This window comes from Eschrichtius robustus, chromosome 10 (assembly GCF_028021215.1).
Source record: "Eschrichtius robustus isolate mEscRob2 chromosome 10, mEscRob2.pri, whole genome shotgun sequence".
Taxonomy (NCBI): Eukaryota; Metazoa; Chordata; class Mammalia; order Artiodactyla; family Eschrichtiidae; genus Eschrichtius; species Eschrichtius robustus.
The window spans coordinates 106,566,596-106,582,070 of record NC_090833.1 but is presented as its reverse complement, the minus strand read 5'-3'; the positions used below and the strand labels follow the sequence as shown (position 1 = coordinate 106,582,070).

At 38.9% G+C, this 15,475-nt stretch overlaps 1 protein-coding gene across 7 annotated transcripts in view; it reads right to left on the bottom strand.

The window, feature by feature from the left end:
• Positions 1–15,475, bottom strand: part of CDCA2 (cell division cycle associated 2) — a 49,492-nt gene that overhangs the window by 23,640 nt on the left and 10,377 nt on the right. For 6 of the 7 annotated variants that reach the window (XM_068553324.1, XM_068553325.1, XM_068553327.1 and 3 more), the window contains 4 exons: positions 10,009–10,159; positions 8,568–8,764; positions 6,703–6,790; positions 2,029–2,237 (listed from right to left, as the gene is read on the bottom strand). In XM_068553324.1, coding sequence (XP_068409425.1) covers positions 2,029–2,237; positions 6,703–6,790; positions 8,568–8,764; positions 10,009–10,159 — 645 coding nt within the window. The remainder of the gene's footprint in view (positions 1–2,028; positions 2,238–6,702; positions 6,791–8,567; positions 8,765–10,008; positions 10,160–15,475) is intronic. The other variant, XM_068553328.1, reaches the window with a different exon arrangement.

Below are 15,475 nucleotides of genomic sequence, written 5' to 3'. Positions count from 1 at the left end.
ATAAACACTGATGAATGATTTTACGTACATAAATACACACACACAGACACTAAGAACGACAACTTCCAATGTTTTTCCTGCCATGGGTAGATACTACATAGTATTGCAGATTACCTTTACTTTCATAGTTGATCTGACTTAAAATATCATGATATTAGCCACAACGAAAAGCTGGGTTCCCTAGCTATCATAATACTTTAGTAAATAGTTTTAGGCCAAAATTAAAGAACAGAAATCCATAATGTGGGCTAAATTCACTCCCTCATTTTTGACCTGGCAAATGACTTTAAGGAAAATGTGAATGGCCAGAATTACAGTGTACTCTGAATGGTGTCAAATGAGGTAGACTATATAAATGGTCTAAAGTACAAGAATTCCACTAAAACAAGAAAAAACCAAATATGTAAATGGCATAATAGGGTGTTTTGTCTTTTAGACATGGGAACCACACCTTTTATAAGTGTATAAATCTCCAGTCTATGATACTATATTCTTGAGTTAGGACAAGGAAAGAAAGTAGCATTTGTCCTTCTGTGCTTTTCCAGAAGAAGATTATAGAGTAGGCAAGTTGGTGAGGAAGGGACAATGTGAATCCTGAAGAACAGGAAGGGCAAGTCCAAATACAGGGCCACTGGAGCAAAGTGGGTGAAAGCCAGGGCCGTGGGTGGCTGAGAGGCACCTCCAAATCACCATCTGTTTGTCCCGTCTCATCCTAAGCCCTGACCAGCCCTTGTTCTCTAGAGCTGTTCTTCTTCTCCAGCACACCCATCGCAAGAGCAGTACCTTCTCTAAGAAACAGTCCTGCTCTAAACAAACCTCCTTCATCAAGCATCTCCTGAGAGTCAGCTTCATTTTCCTAACCAGGAAAATGCTCACATCAATATTTGTGAAATAAGTGAACTTACAAAACAAAGTTCATGTTAACCTTTAGATTGACTTTTCATTCCCATGAAAGTTATCCAACAACTCAAACAGAATACACTTGCAAGCTTTGGGCAGCTTAGCAAGAAGACCATTAGTTGTGAAAGTCTTAATATGATTTTAGTGGCAGGACTTGATGTTTCTGCTACATAATACCGTTAATTGATAAGAGTTACACAGATCATTGAGATGCTAAGTCTCTTCTTTGAGGAGAAGATAAAACAAATAAAAGATAAAAATGAGCAGTGCTGTATAGAAACCCAAATCAAGCTCTTTAACCAGAAAAATTGTTGAAACATTTAAAAATAACAACTGACCATATATCCATGTAGATAGAAGGTAGTCTAGTTCATTTTGGCTTTAAAGACAGATTTATAGGTATAGCTGTATGGTCAAGTACAAAAAAAAAAAAAAAAATGTGTACTTCTCATTTGCCAGGCACTGGTGCTAACTGCACATTACTATCCTACTTTATGCTCAAATTACCCCGTAAGGAAGTTACTAATATTGTCCTTTTATAGATAAGGAAACCAGGGTACAAAAAGGTTAACTAATCTGCCTAGTTCTTAAACTTCAGCGTCAGCATATGAAACCAGGCCCTGTGATCCCAGAGCCATCCTGTCAACCTCTCAGAGTGTTCACAGCCTGTCATGGATGTTTAACATCAGATTCGTCTGGGTTCATTTAACAACTTCAAGGCTGAGTTTATGTAAAATGGGGCTAATACCTTCCTTGGATACTGCTGCTGCACGTACGTCATATATCCCAGAACCTTCACTGCAAGTACTCAATAAATGCCAGCTAGCTCCCATCAACCTACGCTCTTCTCATACTAGCTCAACTTAAAGATGCACGCCTGTAAGAGGTATCTTGAAGAGCAGATATTTTTGGTGGAAATAATTAACAAACTCACACATTAATAACTTATGAAACTCTTATAAAATATGGTCTACCTATATTAAATTCAACATACTATATTCCACACTGAGTTAAAAAAAAAAAGACATTTCCTGTTAGGCCAGTATTACGTAACATTTCAGAGGTATTTCTTTGAAGCAAAACGAATTTTTATTCAACTTGCTTTAGGAAATGTAGCTCTATACTGACCTGCAGGCTGTCTAGACACAGCTTTGCAGAAGGTTTCTTCAGCACAGAACGAAGTACAAAGGTCTCAGAGGATGGAATGTCCCTCTGGCACAGTGGAGTAACCAGTGACCCGGCTTCAGGAGCCATGTCTATACTCACTTCTGTAAATTTGTCAACTGAAACGGCATCGCTGGATCTTTCGCCCTCTACAGAGTCAGCAACCTGGATTCCTTCAACATAGAGGTGTAAACATGAGAGGTGGCAGACATCTGAGTCAGTCTGTTCTACACCAAAAGTAGTACGTATTTACAAAAGGAATAACAACCTATTCAGAAATTCAACCCTAAGATATCCTGCTTGAGGAGTAGCATCTGGGATTTCACTTGGAGACATAAAACAAAGAGAAGCGGCACTGGCCACAGCTTTTATTTCAAATCTGACTACTGAGGGCAACAGTAAGTAAGGTGCCTTGGCTCCACGGAAATCTAAGAAGGCACCCACAGCTCAGCTATTAACTGTTAATCTGCTTCCACTCACGACACCTACGGTTTGCACCATGAAACTAACTTGAGCCAGACAATGAATCATGACTGATTTTATCGGTGGAGTCAGAGGCATTTTCAGCCTGCAAGGGTAGTGGGAGGGAAAGGACAGAATGCTGAAGAGAACGACTGTCAAATAAAAAAATGAACATATTGTATGTACCCCCAAGCAAGGCAAGGCTCCCCCCTGCAAATTCTTACAAGAGAGCATTAATTGCCTGATGATTGACATTTAACAAATATATACTGGGCGCTTAAGATGTGACAGGCACTTTGCGAGAGATATAAACACCACAGATAAAGCCCCCTTGGCCTCAGAGGACAAATAGACAACATAAAATATAGTAACTGGGGGGCACAGAAGGAAGGAGGTAGCTGTGCCTGTGTAAAAGGGTAGCATGAGGGACCGTGTGATGGGACTGTGATATATCTTGACTGTAGTGTGGTTATGTGAGTCTACACCTGTGATAAAATCATGGAACTAAAATATACACACAAACGTGTGCATGCAAAAGTGGTGAAATCTAACCAAAAAGGTCAGTGGATTGTATCAGTGTTGATTTCCTGGTCATGCACTGTATTACAGCTATGCAAGATGTCACCGCTGGGGAAACTGGGGGAAGGGTGGATAGGCTTTCTTCCTATGGATTCATTCTTACACCTGCATGTGAATCTAGTCATCTTAAAATAAAAAGTTAAAGAAATGTATATATAATAACAAGCAGTAATCCATGCCATTAAGGAGAATAATGTAGAGATGGGGTTAGGGTATGGGAGGGGGTGGGGGTGAGTTCAAGGACAGCCTCCCGAGCAGGCATCTGAACACAGTGAGGAAGCGAGCTGCACATGTGTCTAGGGAAGATTATACATATGCTCAAAGCCAAGTGCAAAGACCAGTGACTTATAAGAGGTGGGGCAAGGCCAGAGTGACTGGAACAGAGCGAACAAGAAGACAGCTAAGCCACAAGCTCAGAGCCAAGGCTAAGGACCAGGCCAGGTGCGGCCTAGTAGGAAGTGGGTGGACTGGATTCTATCCTGAGTATGCTGGGAGGCCAGTGAGAGATTCTGAGGGGAGTGACATAGTGTGACTTGCATTTTATTTATTCTTTTGTTGTTGTTTTTGTTTGAAGGGTAACAGGTTTTTTTTATAGCCGTCAGTATTTAGAGGAGTTACCTTTTTTCGTCCAGTTTTATTGAGATACAAGGTGTACAACATAATGATTTGACTTACTCGCACCATGAAGTGATGACCACAGTCGGTTTAGTGAATATCCATCACCTCATACAGATACAGCATGAAATAGAAAAATTTTTTTTCCCTTGTGATGAGAACTCCTAGGATTTGCTCTCTTAACACCTTTCATATATAACATACAGCAGTGTTCATTATATTTATCATGTTGTGCATGACATCCCTACTACTTATTTATTTTATAACTGGAAGTCTTTACCTTTTACCTGCCTCCCTCCAATTCCCCCTTCTCCCTTCCCCCCACCCCCGGCCTCTGGTAGCCAGAAATCTGAGCTCTTTTTCTATGTGTCTGTTTGTTTTTGAAGTATCCCACTTTATAAGACCTCTTCCCTCTTCCTAAAGGTGCACTGTCTGAGATATAATAACCTCTGGGGTGCCACCAGATAACCAGTTTAAAATAAAACACTGGAATCAGCACTAGACTCCTTTAATCAAGGCCCCACCACCTATGGGAGATTTGTCTTTTCCTGTCTTATACAATGTTCCTGCTTAGGGCCTAGAGGGGCGTTAAAATGGGATACGTTGGCCCTCGTTGTGATGTTCCCAAGAAGACAGATTGTACAGGGAGGTGTTAGGTATGATGACAGTTTTTAATGACCATACTTCATACATTCTATAACCACTGTCAAAGAATATGTCACTCCTAAGACAAAGTCCCATAAGAGTAAAGCAAGAGAATTGGTAAGAATTGCTGAAGGCAAAATCATCTTATTTCATCCAGGTAACAAACTCATAACCCTGCTCTCTGCCCCATCTATCCATCCATCCATCTCATGATTAAAATTAAGAAGTCAGAGCAGATGTGCACCACAAGAAATGCTGAAGGAAGTTCTTTTTCAGGTTGAAGGGAAATGATACCAGACAGAAACTTAGATCTTCAGCGAGGAATGAAAAGCACCAGAAATGGTACCTATCTGGGTAACTATAAAAGGCTATTTCCAATATACACATATTTCCCAATACACATGGTTGTTTAAAGCAAAAAAACCTTATCTTGTTGGGTTTAAAATGAATATAAATATAGTATAGATGACATCTACAGTGTAAAAGGACCATAAAAGACATGGGTGGGAGGAGAGGAAGTAGATCTATACAGTTTGTAAAGTTTCTGTATTTCCCCTGAAGTTGTACATTAACTCTAAGAAGGTTGTGAAAATCTAAGGATGTATATACCACAGTCCTTAGAGTAACCATTAAAACAAAACAAAACAAAACAAAAGATGCAATGAGGTATAGTTTAGAAGGTAATGGATAAATGGATTTCTAAAATTTCAAATAAGCCCAATAGACGAGAGGAGGGAAAACAAAAAATAGAACAGAAAATGTATGAAAGAAATGGCAGATTTTGGGAATTCTCTGGTGGTCCAGTGGTTAGGACTTTGCACTTTCACTGCTGAGGGAGTGGGTTCAATCCCTGGTCAGGGAACGAAGATTCTGCAAGCCTTGTGGATAAAATTTTTTTTTATGGCAGATTTAAATAAAACCATTTCAATAATGACTTGAAAGGTTAATGTACCAAATACGCCCATTAAAAGGCAGAAATTCTCAGGATTGACAAAAAAGCAAGGGCCAGCTATACATATACAAGAGTTTTACTTAAAGATAAAGACACAGGTATGTTGAAAGTAAACCTAATACCTTATGGTGACTTCCATTCAATACAAGCATATTGAATGCTGGTCCCTTTTCACATACTTAAAAACCAAAAAAATCACGTGTAGTGTTTTCTCTAACAAAATATACTTGTTAAATGTTTAGAGATCCTATTCTTTCTTTTTATATTGAATATAGTTCCCTGTGCTATACAATAGGGCCCTGCTGTTTATCTATTTTATATATAGTACTGTGTACCTGTTAATCCCAAGCTCCTAATTTATCCCTCCCCCAACCCCTTTACGCTTTGGTAACCATACATTTGTTTTCTATGACTGTGAATCTGTTTCTTTTTTGTTAATAAGTTTAGTTGTATCCGTTTTTTAGATACCACATATAAGTGATATTACATGGTATTTGTCTTTCTCTTTATGACTTTATGATAATCTCTAGGCCCATCCATGTTGCTGCAAATGGCATTATTTCATTCTTTTTTATGGTTGAGTAATATTTCATTGTATACATACACCACGTCTTTATCCATTCATCTGTTAATGGACATTTAGGTTGCTTCCATGTCTTGGCTATTATAAATAGTGCTGCTATGAACACTGGGGTGCATGTATCTTTTCAAATTACAGTTTTTGTATTTTCTGGATATATGTCCAGGAGTGTCCAGGAGTGCAACTGCTGGATCATGTGGTAGCTCTATTTTTAGTTTTTTAAGGAACCTCCATACTGTTCTCCATAGCTGCACCAATTTACATTCCCACCAACAATGTAGGAGGGTTCCCTTTTATCCACACCCTCTCCGGCATTTATTGTTTGTAAACTTTTTGATGATGGCCATTCTGACCGGTGTGAGGTGATACCTCATTGTAGTTTTGATTTGCATTTCTCTACTAACTAGCGATGTTGAGCATCTTTTCATGTACCTACTGGCCATCTGTATGTCTTCTTTGGAGAACTGTCTATTTAGGTCTTCTACCCATTTTTTGATAGGGTTGTTTTTTTTTTTGATATTGAGCTGTATGAGCTATTGGTATAATCCTATCCTTTATAATAGATTCTATCAGCTTGGAAATATTTCACTAATTCTTATTGGTAGTAATTCAAAAAAGAAAATGTCATCTCTAATGTAACAAGAATTCTAAAACATTTCTAATATACCATGAGCTCCTAAAATGTAAGGAATGGTTTTAGTTTTCCCAAATGTTAGCACATAGGTAAACCAAGCATAAATGTCTATTGAACAAACATTTCAATGGGTGAATGGGCACATGTACTAAGGAAAAATGAAATACTTACCACTTGAAGCCTCTGTGAGCTCTGAAAGTAGAGGATACTCTCCAACTAAACATCTAGACTGTAGATTTAAACCAGATTCAGAAGATTTCTTGGAGAAAAAAAAGAGTAAAGAAGTATTAAATTTTACTACTTACAGGATTACTGGTATTTTTATAAAGATTTGAGTAAGCATTATAGATTATCTGGAAATCTGATATTAAATCAATCAATCCATCGCCTTCATTATCTAGTTAATTCTTATGGAAGTATATAGGAATCGAACTAAAAACAGAGCATTCATTCTAATTACCTCCAAAACATCCTACCCAACAATTTTCAGTTCCCTAGGAAATGTTGATAGGGCACATTTTTGCTGCCTTATTGTTTGAAGTCTAGAAAACTATGTTAACTGCTTTCTTTTTTTTCTCTCTTTTTTTTTTTTTTTTTTTTTTTAAAGGCTAGTCAAGTGAAGCAGTGGGAGTGAAGAAGGAACAAAGAAATCTGTAACTGGCTGTGATCAATTAATTGTAAACACCACTGCATTCGGACCAGCCAACGCTTTCTTTAAAGAGGAAATTCTCAAAATAACGAAAAATATAATTACTAATCAAACAACATAAGGTATCAATAGCTAGAAAAGGAAAACCATCAATGGCCAGGATAGAAAACACACTCATATTAATGTAAAAACCACTTGTAAATCATGGTGTATGGCCAAAAATTAATGGAAGTTCTGATAAGAAAAATTAGGGTCAGATGATGATTTCATATCTATTAGAATAGAGCAGAGGGAGTGGAGATTATAGGCATCTCTGAGATACACATGAAACCCACGGGGGCCCTGATGGTCAACCCTAATGACCATCAACCATTTATTAAGCCAGTCCAGATAAGGTCAACAGGACATGTACTGGATCTACATGACAGAGAAGGTGCAGGAAAAAAGCTTCCACTCTACCGGCATTAGGTGTCTGCTCTCACTACAAAAACAGAAACCTGCTGTATCAAACCAGAACTAAGGGTCGTGCGAGAACTAGATCCCCGTTTACATTTGTGTGAAGGTCAAGGATCTTCAACAGTATGATGATGATTATTATTATATACATATTTTTGGCCGCTCCGTGAAGCACGCAGGATCTTAGTTCCCCAACTAGGGATCGAACCAGCGCGCCCTGCAGTGGAAGCGAGGAGTCTTAACCCCCAGGGAAGTCACTTAACGGTATGATTCAGTTCACGTTGGTGATCATCTTTCGATGATGTTGACAGCCTCTAGGTAGTTATAAGCAACAAAAAAATCCCTACAGCTACTTGAACGAAGTGGGGAGAGCAAGGGAGAAATCGCTAAACGGCACCATGCTTTCCAGCTGGTATTAAACCAGTGAGGGGCAGCAAGGGAGAAATGCCAGACCCCCAGATCTGAGGGGTACAGCCCAAGTATAATCTTCACCTCATTTACCAGTTCTGTGTAAATTAGGTGCTCATATGTCTGTCTCCCCCAGCAGACAAAGAGCTGTTCAAGGGCAGGACCGTGACTTTCTCACCATTGTACCATTGGTACCTACAACAAGACCTCAAAAATAGAAGACCACAGGGCTTCATCTTTTCATAAAGTCTTTTTCATATCAAAAGCAACATGTTAATCAAAACTGTCTCTAATAACCAATAAGCCAACCAACCACAAAAAAAATTTAACAAGCAGGAAATCTCTCTCTCTCTCTCTCTCACACACACACACACACACACACACAATTTAAAACCCAGATAAAATACAGCAATACAATATACATAAGTACTGTAATTGCAAAAGGGCCTTGACAGTCAGTCCTAAAACTGACTAGCCAGAAATCCAAAGCTTCATTTTCCTATGTTTCCAATAAGTGAATTACCTCAGAGAGATTTGCAGAAGTTTCAACAGCACACTGTCTATCTGTATTGGGAAAAGCAGCAACATTGTGTATCTGGAGACCAAAGGCATCAGTTAGATTTCCATCAGAGCTGCTTGGAGAGGATGTTCTCTGTCGCTTGGATGACAAGTTTGCAGGGAACTCACACTGTTGACATTCACCAAGACTCTCCTTTTTGGCTAGGTACACAAAACAAAATAAAAACAAAACAACACAGGCTTCAATATTTTCTTTTACAGCATCATTTGAAAATTGTGTATATCCTAATAATTTTAGTAAAATTTAATGCTTGAGCCTAAATACTTTATCAATGAAAACTCTAGTTGTACATTTTTTATTCAAAAAAGGAAATCTAACTGAAAAGTAAAAGAACATGACTGCTAAAAAGATAAAAATTTAATTATTAGAATTGACTTTTTTCAGACTTTAAAATGTACAAAGATACGTCAAGATACATTTGCATTTTGATATAGTATCTCATTCTATTTTTAAGTTTAGAATGACACCTTTCCTTTTGAACATTTTAAAGGATGTGGTTATGTTCTAATATTGGTTCTGCTTTGACTGTGTATGATTTTATGAAAAATACAGCCACAGTTCTTCCTAGGTACAAAAAGGGAATTTAATTGTCTATAGAACTTTAGTAATGATGTAAATAAAATATTTAAAAGCTCAGATAAAAACTGAAGAATAGGTAAGTTACAAATTACAAATAAAAATGAGTACGTCGGAGCAGGTCATGTACTGCAGAGGTAGATGAACTGGATTTGTCTTGAGTAACAATGCCCTGCACCCAAGGAGGTGTTGAAATGTACTTGCAGATAGTTCAAGAAACCAAACAAAACCATTTGGAACCTTAGGGTTATGGTGGTTACAGCAAGACCAAGATTTTGTTTAGTTCTGGTGTTTGCAATGCTTTGCGATTGGAAAATCAAAAGTGACAGAAAAAGATTACCAAATAAATTACAATCTAAAAGTTATGGTAAAGAATATGGCAGGCTATCAAGATGTCAGACTGAATGTATCTGTTTATAATATCAGGGTTGGGAGTTTGGTATTCATGTAAATGCTTGCTGAACTTAATAATAATCCTCTAAAAAATCAAGCTTTGTGCACTCAAATCTACCACATGCCCTATTCTAAAGATGAAATGAGCCCATTGGCTTCGACATTATAACACTTAGCACTTAATTGTGGCCATGTGGAAATGTTAAGACGTTAGGCTCAGGAATGCTTGATATCATGTTTTTTCAAGAGAAACCAGAAATCCGGATTTTTGTGTGAAATGTCCCAAATTTTAAATGGTAGGCTCTATTGAAAAATACAGCTCTACTCAGAAAAGACTGCTTTCACACTGTAGAACTAAATCTTCTTTATACTGAGGATGGTCTGAATAAATACTAAAGCCCTTCTTTCTACTCACTCGAGGCTGTGGTCTTGAACTCTCCTTCCGTCTCTGAGAATTCAGGACAGTCAGTCATCTTCTCGTTTTCCTTTATGGAGTGAAAAGCCGACTGGAAGGCAGATATTTGCTCTCTTAAAGAATGAACATTTCGATACAAAACAGGGCTGCCCTGTTAAAATACAGAAGCACAGAGGACATTATAAATCAAACCAAAGATAGGCTGTTCGAAGAGCAGAGGTAATAAGTTAATAGAGCAGAGCCTCTCTTCCCGTGAATCACACTCTCTGAGTCTGAATATTCGGTGTACGGCCATCATCTTCGTTTCTCCTCTCTCCTCCTTAATCTGAGCAAAGGGCAATAGCTACATGGGAAGTATAAATGTGGCGCTATAGGCTGGCCAGTACTGACACTGACAAGCCCATGGACCAGACAGGAGAAATCTGGAGGAGATGGAAAGCACTTTAAAAAGGCACCCAGACAAAACACATCCCAATTATTTGAGGGCTTAACAATCTTTAACAGGATTCTTTCTGGGGGCGGGGGGAGGGGGGGGAAGTGGGAGGGGTGGTTAAGGACTCTCTTTTATAACTGAGAGCCCATAACCTGAGATAGCCTCAGCGAATCAAACGTGAAAGGGAAAGAGGTTCCGCACAAAATGTTTGAGAGGCCAGTTGAAGAGACTATATGGATGTTGAGCTGCACGAGTTGTTTACATCTGTTGGATATTAATCCCTTAAAAAATGGGCAGAAGAACTGAATAGACATTTTTCCAAAGAGGAAATGCAGATGGCCAGTAGGCACATGAAAAGATGCTCAACGTCGCTAATCATTGGGGAAATGCAAATCAAAACCACAATGAGATATCACCTCACAACCATCAGGATGCTATCACCAAAAAGACCACAAATAGGGACTTCCCTGGTGGTCCAGTGGTTAAGACCCTGGACTTCCAGCACAGGGGGTGCAGGTTCGATCCCTGATCTGGGAACTAAGATCCTACATGCCCTGTGGCGTGGCCAAAAAAAAAAAAAAAAAAAAAAAAGACCACAAATAACAAACACTGGCGAGGATGTGGAGAAAAGGGAACCCTCATACACTGCTGATGGGAATGTAAATTGGTGCAGCCACTGTGGAAAACAGTATGGAGGTTTCTCAAAAAACTAAAAACAGAACTACCACATGACCCGGCAATTCCACTCCTGGATATACACCTGAAAAAAACGAAAACACTAATTCGAAAGGATACATGCACCCCCAATGTTCATAGCAGCATTATTTACAATTGCCAAGATATGGAAGCAACCTAAGTGTCCATCAACAGATAAAGAAGATGTGGTTTATGTATACAATGGAATACTACTCAGCCATAAAAAAGAATGACATTTTGCCATTTGCAGCAACACAGATGGACTTGGAGCTCATTATGCTAAGTGAAATAAGTCAGACAGAGAAAGACAAATACTGTATAATATCACTTATATGTGGAATCTAAACAATAAACTCGTGAATATAACACAAAAGAAACAGACTCACAGATACAGAGAACAAACTAGCTGTTACGGGGCTGGGGTGGGGCAATATAGGGGTGGGGGAATGGGAGGTACAAACTATTGGATGTAAGACACGTTACAAGGATGTATTGTACAAAACAGGGAATATAGCCAATATTTTGTAATAACTAAATGGAGTGTAACCTTTAAAAATTGTATACAAAATAAAAATTAAAATCAGTAGTAAGAATTTTATGTCTGTACAGTTAGCAGAGAGTTTACCCAATAAGAACAACATAAAAAAAAAAAAAGAGAGAGAGAGAGAGAGACAGACTGTATAGAGATCACAAGAAAGCATCAAATCCTGGAGATAGGGCTAAGGAAGAAGGGATAGGAAGAACTTGTCTATTTGGAAATTTTACCAAAGTTTTCCAAAAATATCCTTAGAAAATGATCTGCATGGCACCTTTGTCACATGTAGGTCTCAGCATAACTAGTTCCATCCAACCTAGTCTCTATTCATTTCCATCCAGACACACCCTCTCCCCAGGGGCCAGAACAATATACAGACATTCTGAAGTAGCTTAGACACCCACCCACATATACCCTCTCCCCTCTGGCGCCCCACCAGCTAAATCTTCCTGATGTCATGGGAGCTTACTTCCTTAGAGCTAAAAGCTAGCCATTCACTGAAACTACAAAGCCAAATAGTTAAAAATGGTCTAAGCACAGGAGCTCTCGGGAGACTCTGCTAACAGGATTTCAACCAAAGAGTCGTCAAATTGGTATTAGCAGGGATAGAAGTGCCAGATAAGTGTAAGCAATATACAATTTAATAGTTCTGTTACCTATAAAATAAATTACTGGTTAGGTTCTCTGGGGTTTTTTTCCCCCCTTTATTATTTAGACTAACATATTTCCACTGATATGGAGCTTATACCAATTTAAAAAATTATGCTAACAGGCAAAAGTAAAGTAAAAAAATTACCTCCCTTTAAGATATCATATGGAGAAAAATCAGTTAAAACCTTGAAGCCATGTCTGACAGTGAATCTGCTCACACACTGGATTCTATTCCCAATTAAATACCTTCATAAAGCAAACTCTGTTGCATAATAACACAACATTTAAAATTCAAATATGGTTGATGATGTAAACCTTCACGACATAAACAGCACATAACATTTATAAAAAGCTGGTGGTCAACTCTTACTTAACTGAGATATAGAGAAAGAAAGGGTTTATCCCAAAGTCATACAATTTACGTTGAATGTACATTTTTTGTACTTATATTTGAACATGGGAGGGTTAGGTTTAATGTGCTAGGAGTTGGGAGCATTTTGAAATACTGCTTTAAACAAATTAAAGGTTCCCCAGTCAAAACTGTTGTTTCTCTGTTTCCTGACGGAGAAAGAGAACAATGCTCATGTACAAAAAATAAAGGAAGCATTCAAAACAGACTGCTTTTCTGATGCTTTTGTCTTAGGAATTACATCGGTCAGTCAACATTCTTTCCATGTACCAGAAACTATTCAAGGGGCTCAGGATACAGGGGGAAACTACATTCTAGAGTGAAACTCTGAAAACATATTAATATAGTTTCAAGTACAAGAGGTGCATTGAGAAGGTAAAAAAGGAGTGTGATTTAGTAATAACACTACTGCTTTACTTGAGTCAGGACGGCGCTCTATCAGGAGTAACATCTGAGTTGGAACTGCAACAGAAAGTGGTAGTTAAGGGAAGATACTGGGGGAGGGAGACATTCTGCAAGAACAAGGCGGAACAAGAGCAAAGGCCCTGAGATGGAAAGAGGATGCAGCAGAAAGAAGGCCAGCATGCCCAGAAAATGGCAGGAGATGGGGAGCTGAGAATAGGGGTAGGCAGGGCTCAGATCAGGGAGGGCACTCAAGGCTGCAAGATGGGGTTTGAGTTTAATTCAAGGCATAACAGGAAGCCACAGGAAGGTTTTAAGAGGCAGAGTGAATGATCTGATTCTTTCTTTAAAAGTATCTCTTGGACTGCTCTGTGGGATGGTGGACGGACCAGGGAAGGAGGGAAATAAGGAGACCAGTTATGAAGAAGCAGCTGGTGATTCAGGTAGAAATCACCTTAGGGTTGTAGCAGTGGAGCTGGGGGACATGAGGAATTACAGATAGGTTTTTGAAATGAAGCCAAAAGGTAATGATGGGTTGGATGTGGGAGATGAAAAGGAAAAAAAAAAAAAGGAAGGAACCGAGGAAGATTGGTAGGTCGTTGGCCTGAGCAACTGGATGACAGTGTGTACTGAGATGAGGAAGTGAACCGGAGGATCTCGTGGGGAATGGAAACCTGGAGTTTGGCTGTGGTCAGGTAACACTCGAAATGCTTACTGGAACACCCAAAGGGAGATGTTGACTAGGCAACTGGGTATCTAAGTCTGGAGCTCTACAGAACTCTGGGCCAATGTTAGACATTTGAGTCATCAGCCTGTAATTGATGTTCAAAGCCATGGGAAAGAATTAGTTTACCTAAGGAAAGCAAAGGGGGCAGAGGAGAGCCGTGGAGGAGCTCAAGCATTTGTGAGGGGAAAACTGGAAGGGGTGGAATAAGCAAATGAAACACAGGAACGGATGACAGTGACACAGGAAGAAACTCAGGTCAGTGTGGTATCCCAGAAACAAAACAAAGAAAGCGCTTCAAGGAGGGAGTAGCTAAACTCAGTCAAAAGCCGAGGCAAGGTTGCGTAGGATGAAACTTAGACTTAATCTTTGTCTTGGCCAAGATGTGGGCCATTTGTGATCAATGGTGACAAGAGTCTTCTCCATGGAGTGGTAGAAACAAAAGTCCGACTGGAGTGGCTACAGTAGAGAGAATGGGAGGGAAGGAAGCGGAGCAAGACAGGACAGATGGCTGTTCAGGGAGCTTTGCTGCGATGGACAGGCACAGGAATGGGACGCCATGGGGGTCCAGGAAGAGTTAAAGGGACAGAGGAAGACAAACGCATGAGGAAAAACAGGGCAGAGTAACATACATGGTCATAATAAAGTAAACATTTGAATATTGATGGAACCAATCTATTGGGAAGTTATAGAGGATGGGAAATGCATACATACATTTACGATAAAAGGTATGACGAAGAAAGAGGGCTAACTTTCCACTGAACACAATGGGAAGTCAATAACTAATGCCGTAACACTTAAAGATCAAGAAGTAGCAATTAGGCAAAAAAAAAAAAAAAAAAAGAAAAGAAAAAGAAAACAAAAGGCATGCAAACTGGAAAGCGAAAAATAAAACTGTCACTATTTGCAGATACATATTATATATAGAAAATGACTACACCAAAAAACTGCTAGAATAAACAAATTCGGTAAAATTGCAGAATACAAAATAAGCATACAAAAATGTTGTGTTTCTACACCCAAATAAAGAACTATCAGAAAGAGAAATTAAGAGAGCAATCCCGTTTACAACTTCATCAAAAAGAATAAAACACTTAGGAATAAATTTAACCAAGGAACTGAAAGACCTGTATCCTGAAAACTATAAGACACTGATGAAAGGAATTGAAAAAGACACAAATAAATGGAAAGATATTTTGTGCTCATGGACTGCAAGAAATAATATTGTTAAAATGTCCATAACTACCCAAAGCAATCTACAGAGTCACTGCAATCCCTGTCTAAATTCCAACAGCATTTATCACAGAAATGAAACAAACAATCCTAAAGCTTGTATGGAACCACAAAAGGCCCTGAAGAGCCAAAGCAATTTTGAGAAAGAACAGAGCCGGAGGCATCATGCACCCTGATTTCAAACTATAATACTATAGTAACCAAAACAGAAAAAGACACATAGATCAATGGAACAGAATAGGGAGCCCAGAAATAAGCCAATCCATATATGGTCCATTAACTTACAACAAAGGAACCAAGAATCTACAGGCATAACTTGGAGACACTGTGGGTTAGGTTCCAGGTCACCACAATAAAGTGAATATTGCAGTAAAGCAAGTCACA